The sequence below is a fragment of the Hordeum vulgare genome, chromosome 7H (genome assembly GCF_904849725.1).
Source record: "Hordeum vulgare subsp. vulgare chromosome 7H, MorexV3_pseudomolecules_assembly, whole genome shotgun sequence".
In the NCBI taxonomy this organism is placed as follows: domain Eukaryota; kingdom Viridiplantae; phylum Streptophyta; class Magnoliopsida; order Poales; family Poaceae; genus Hordeum; species Hordeum vulgare.
Genome location: NC_058524.1, coordinates 615,060,078 through 615,066,565, shown reverse-complemented (window position 1 = coordinate 615,066,565; position 6,488 = coordinate 615,060,078). Strand labels below are relative to the sequence as shown.

General features: G+C 44.3%; 1 protein-coding gene across 1 annotated transcript; it reads left to right on the top strand.

Annotated features, from left to right (window-relative positions):
* Nucleotides 1–4,017: 4,017 nt before the first annotated feature.
* LOC123409974 (probable calcium-binding protein CML25/26) lies at nt 4,018–5,323 on the top strand. The gene has a single exon (XM_045102844.1). It carries the CDS (start codon nt 4,123–4,125, stop codon nt 4,564–4,566), a length of 444 nt encoding a protein of 147 aa, XP_044958779.1. The 5' UTR covers nt 4,018–4,122; the 3' UTR covers nt 4,567–5,323.
* Nucleotides 5,324–6,488: the final 1,165 nt, after the last annotated feature.

Genomic DNA, 6,488 nt, shown 5'->3' with positions numbered 1-6,488 from the left:
AATCGCCACCATTGCCGCCGCCCAGGTGAGCCCCTTTTCCTTCCCCTTGAGCCCCACAGAAATTTCGTTGATGCCAGCTTCGATCCGTTTTTAGATGGATTTGAGCCTATGCGAGCAATTATTTGCTTGAGGATTGATCGGACGACTTGGACGTGGAATCGATGCTCGAACGCCATCGTCAACAGATGGTTGTGGCGGTCCTATCCATGATAGAGGAGGAGGATCAAAACCGCAAAAGATGGCGAGGTTCGACCGTTGGCCGTCTTTGCATCCCTCGCAACCACCATCTCGGAAGTCTGATGTTGATGCAAGACTACTTCGCAAATAATCCAACCTATCCGCTGCACCTCTTCGGGAGAAGGTATCAAATGTGCCGATCACTCTTCATAAAAATTGTTTAAGCTTGCCAGGCTAATTGTCGATTTTTTACTCAAAGGAGAAACGCGACGGGCTTGTTGGGTTTTAGCGCCTATCAAAAAATCTTCGTGGCTATGCGTGTGATTGCATATGGTATTCCGGCTGATTATGCCGACGAGTGCGAACATACTACAAATAAGTCAGTGCATAGGCTTGCCAAAGTGATGATCCCTCTCTTTGGTCATGTATACCTACGTGCACCTAATGAGAAAGACATAATAAAGTTGATGGCAGCAAATGAGAACCAAGGTTGGCCCGACATGCTTGAAAGCATTGATTGTATGCATTGGACTTGGAAAAACTGTCTGAATGCATGACATGGATAATTTTGTGGCAAATCTCGTAAGGCAACAATTATGCTAGAGGTTGTAGCATCCGAAAATTTATGAATTTGATATTGTTTTTTTGGTATGCCGGATACTTTCAATGATATCAATGTGTTGCAACTATCTCATTTGTTTGGTAGACTTGCTAGTGATGATGCTCCTGCTTGCAACTTCACGATGAATGTGTAAAGTAAACAAAGGGATACTATCTTGGAGTTCTACTACGATAATGTCGATAGGCGTGTGAAGCCAGCTAAAGACACTGATCGTATAAAAACATTTCTTGAGACATACCAACAGATTGAAGATGTAGACACCCACCATCAGCTCCAAAAGTATCTCATTACCATTGGTCAGAGGCATGGCCAAAGGCATTGAGCACCATTGGCAGATGTACTAGCTCCTTTTTATAGGAGAAATATGTAGATCACATCTTACGTGTATGTGGCTGGTCGTTTTTAAAAATGAATAAATCTGCAACTTGTTATAGCAACACGGAGTGGAACGTAGGCGACCGACCCAAATGAGTAGATAAAGGTCCCGACGTGCATATCGTGTGGATTTCTAGCAACACGGAGTTGAACATAGGTGACCCACGACCCAACGGAGTTGATCATTCTCAGTTCTCTTTTGGACGGGAACGTGTATCTTGGTCAACCTGAAAGATCTCGTGACGAGTCTAAAAATTTACATGGAAATACCTAACGAAATTTAGCGCTCCATTTAGAATGTGTGTGTGTGTTTGAGAAAGATGTTCCTAATAGTGGTCTCAAGCATTAACAAGTGCTCGGTCCGTCCTAGAATGTAAAACCGTTTTGGAAGCCATATTAGTTTGTAAAATCATGTTACATTATAAGACGGAGGGAGTACTAATACATCATCAATGTTTGGAACGACCAACTTACGCACCTACCTCATCAAGTGGATACGAAACAATGATGATGTATAAATCCACATGATATGCACGTTAGCGTTCAAAAGAGAAGTGAGAATAAGACAACGCCGTGTATGTAAGTATAGGCATTTATGTCCATGTGAGGCCGTTGATATGAGAATCTCACATAAGATTAATATAATACTTCCTCCGTCTCAAAATAAGTGTCGTTGCTTTAGTATAAAATTTGTACTAATTTAATATTAAATTTACGACACTTATTTTGGGACGAAGGTAGTAGTATGTTTCCCTTTGTCAGATCCAAAACCATATGGATAGGAGTAGCGACAGATGTTGTCAAGATGGCGGATTCAGACATATTGTTGCACTGCTTTGCAAGGTCCTCAAGAATAATCAATAATATGGCCACATGCATCTTCTAGATGCAGAGGCCGGGGGTCATCCTCCTTTTAAAAAACAATACACACTACGACATGCACATCATTCATGGATGGAATATGAAGCCATTTGAGTATCGATGGTACACCATGCAAATCTCCCTCATAAAGTTTTGTGTCGTGATTGATCAACTAGAGGCAATGTGGCCATTGCACGTGTCAACCATGGAGATCATAAGTTTTTCTTTTTTCTCAACTTGTTGATTGATTGATCTATTCACTCAATGTTGCTTTACACATTGTGTAGCATGTATGCGTTGTCGAGATGTACCACAGGGGAGAGGGCAAACCGTTCATGTATATACGTTGTTGGATGAAGTTCAAGGGGAAGTATGTACGAGACAACTTGATCCATCCATGAAAAGCTTGTTGAACTCTGGTTAATCTCATTGAATTTGAATTATTTTCAGTTGAATTTGAATTATTATTATACTAGATTTATTTGCAAGTCATGTATGGATAATTTATGCTATTTTCTATTCAAACTTTAATGAATTCCTTCGTATTTGATGAAACTTCTTCGATTAATTAAAATACACTCTGAAATACATGTGAAACTCCCGTATCTGTATGTACGGACTGGTTCCTTCCTCCCCTGGCCAATGAACAGATGTGGTGTCTTTGCGGATTAGCGTTCGAGATGCACTTACGTGCCTACCTCATCGAGTGGATATGCACGTTCCCGTCCAAAGGAGAAGTATAGGTACTTATGTCCATATGTGAGATCGATGGCATGAGAGTCTCACATAAGATTACTATATAGTAATGTTTCTCTACTTTTTCTTGAATTGTAGTGTGTTTCTCTTTGACAGAACCAAAAAGGACACGGAAGTAACACCATGAAAGAAGAGACTAATATTAATAGACCGGTTTGTCAGACGTCATTTGACCTTGACCTTGTCTTTTCATGACATAGAGATAGAGAAGCAAATGGGGTTTGAATATAGCAGATACCTCCATCGAACATACGTGCTATGCGCCTATGCATGACATCCCATCTTAGTAGTAGTTCATTTGAAAGTGTATTTCAACTAACATTTTTTTTGAAACGGGGTATTTCAACTAACATTTCAAAGCTATCAACATATTCTCTCCGGTCCTTTTTACTCCGCGTATTAGATTTCGGTCAAGTCAAACTTTACAAAGTTTGACCAAATTTATATTAAAAAATATCAATATCTACAATACCAAATATATACACTATGAAACTACATTTCATAAAGAATCTAACAATATTGATTTGGCATGGTGAATGTTGATATTTTTTCCTATAAGTTTGGTCAAAGTAGAGATGTTTTGACTTCGGACAAAACTTATACGCAAACTAAAAAGGACCGGAGGGAGTACATTTCAACTGACGTGCTATGCGCCTATGCATGACATCCCATTTGATAGCTTTGGACGGGATGTACTCCAGTAGTTTCCTTGCGATCGAGGCAGTTGGGAATCTGATTATTTATCCTCTCCCCTGCTAATTAATTAATTAGCTCTAGATAACTATACCATGTGGTTGCTTATGCCGTGCGCATCTCACCAGGCGCGTTGGCGTCTTCGATTGCTGTTTTACATCGCAGCTGCGCTGGGCGGCCGGTCGGCTGTTGACGTCCGCGTTGCTGATGGAGCTTGATTATTGGGTCATCTCATATCCATCAATCCACGTGCTGTCATTAGCATTTGCTCGTTGGGTGTAAAACATGATTTCGCGGTGCTTATTTGATTGACGCAAGGAATTGAGGTCCACGCATGCGCCATATATTACTACGTCCATGATTGATGATAAACTTCTTAGAAATTTCACATATGCTTGTGCAATGACGCGGAAACATATTAAGTCGTCGTTGCTGACACATTATCTCCATCGATGCATGCCAACATGTTGTCTTCTGTTCGCACGCGTATATATATATATAGCCTGCCACACGCGCCATATGATCATCAACTGCTTGCTTTCAAGGCATACTGCAAATCAAGTTCGCAGCTCCCAATCAGCTAGTCAGCAGCAGCATTTAGTGAAAAGGAAGCAAGATCGACGAATAGTCACTCGATCATGGTGGTGCCGTCGGTGTTCGCGGCCTTCGACGAGGACGGCGACGGCAAGGTATCCGTGTCCGAGCTCCGGCGCTGCATGGAGGCGACGCTGGGCGCGGACGTGTCCGACGAGGAGGCGGCGGTGATCCTCGCGTCGGTGGACGCCGACGGCGACGGGCTGCTAAACCAAGAAGAGTTCTCAAGGCTGGCCGCCGGCGCCCATGAAGAGGACGATGCCGACGTGAAGCTAAGGTGCCTGAGGGAGGCGTTCGGGATGTACGCGTCGTCTTCCGCGGAAGACACGGCGACGATGATTACGCCGGCGAGCTTGAGGCGGACGCTGAGCAGGCTAGGGTCGCACGAGCTGGGCGTGGAGGAGTGCCGGGCAATGATCTGCAGATTTGACCTCGACGGCGACGGCAAGCTCTCGTTCGATGAGTTCCGGGTCATGATGATGGCCTGACCATCGATCTCTCTTCTTGGCATTCTTCTGGATACATGTAGTGTTGACATAATTCATTGATCGATCACATATGCATGTCGGTCGTATGCAATCATTTGATGCAGATGTTAGAGGTCTAACCTCCTTTTTTTCCAACAAAATCACATATGTATATAGAGTCATGTGTTCATTCATTCATTGAAAGATGATCCCTTTCACTCCTACTACCGTGACGGGGTCGTGATGTGGATGGCCGGTGGTGTCTCGGGTCATGGATGCCGAGGCGGCAGTCTCAGATGGTGGGCCTCATGGTTGGCTTCCCGTCAGGCTCCGTGGTAACGGTGGTGACCCTACTTCTTGGTCATATGAGCGGCAAGGGGTAGAGTAGTGGGAGGCTCTGGGAGTGCCCGGATCTGGCAAGGATGGCTGGTCATCATGGAGAGTTGGAGACGGTGATCCGGACCCCTTCTGGTGGTGCTCGCGAGTGTTCGAGCGAAAGATTCGCGCTATATGATGCCGCCGGCAGCGGTGTTTGTGGGTGTCACGTGCTTTTTGGAGCCATCGTCATGGGTTTCGTTATGTCAGGGCTCCGGGTGAAAACCTATGTCTTCTTGGACTCGACAACGGCGACGCTTTGCGCCATCACCTTCTTGGGGACATTGTCGTGGAGTTCAGGAGTCTTCGGTCGGGTCTTGACGAGTTGTTCGTTTGTTCTAGATTATTGTTGTATCTTTCGATCTGCTTTATAAGAAGGTATCCTTATCGCTGTATCGTTCGATCGTGTACTCTGTTATGTTGTTAGTTGTTTTATCTATGAAGCGTGTCGAAATTCTGTTTCTAGAGAGGGTTTTCCCCGAGCGCAACATGATCCACCTCATACATCTCACTTCGTGTATATGAAACGAAGAGAACCTCATTATCTCGCCCCATGCCTAACGAGACCCACTTGACATGCATCAGTGAAGAAGCCATGTGTGTTTTTTTGAATCTAAACATACTTTATACTCATTGGATGAACAAGTTCATGGGGATACAATGTAGGTCTGACGGGTTTACGGGCCGCACATGGCGCCCGTAATTCAGACCAAAAGCATGTTTAGAAAGGCTATATGCCTCGACATTAAACTCTCTTCCTTCAAAGATGAAGGAGCACTATTGGAAATTTCTGGACGTCTTCAATAGCTCTCTGATAACGATCGCGTATACGCCTCCGGTGCTGTTTTTTATGTCAAGCACAACACTCTTGCAGTCCGATGCCACTATCACATGCAATACCCCAAGGTCCGTACCGAGCGCAAGTGCTTAGCGACACGCAAATGCTTCCAGGGTGGCTGGATCAGTAATACCCCTACACCGGATAGTTGAAGCACCCAAGAACACGCCCGCAGTGTTCTATGTAAACGGCACCGAAGGAACCTTCGAACCAATTTCGTGCGACCGCACCATCAACCCGGATCTTCACAATACCTTGGGGAGGAACCCAACCTTGTTGCACCTGGCGCGGCACCTGTGCCCCCTGTGATGTCCTGGTTTGCATTCCTTCAACTCACACAAATACTTCAATGTGAAATTGTGCGTCTGTTGCGGCGACTGGAAAATATGCTTGTGAAGCGCCTGCCATTTTGCATACCATACCGACCATAGGGTAACAATAACCTGGGTGAACTCATCTGAGTTTAGGGCCAGTTCTTTTGGCAGCTTTTTTGGGCTTTTAGAATAAGCTGCTCCCTACCCAGCTTATTCTAGAAGCCCAACTAAAAATATTTTTCTAGAATCCTAGTAATCAAGACTTAATTAATAGGTTTCTAAAAATATATATTTGATTGGGCTTCTAGAATAAGCTGGATAGGGGGCAGCTTATTTCAGCTTATTCTATAAGCTACGAAAAGAACTGGCCCTTAAGATATCCAGGAGAGCAAAAATCCATCTCTTCACATCCGGCT

Excerpts from the sequence above, each read along its gene's own strand:
- LOC123409974 (XM_045102844.1), top strand. The coding sequence starts at position 4,123 with ATGGTGGTGCCGTCGGTGTTCGCGGCCTTCGACGAGGACGGCGACGGC.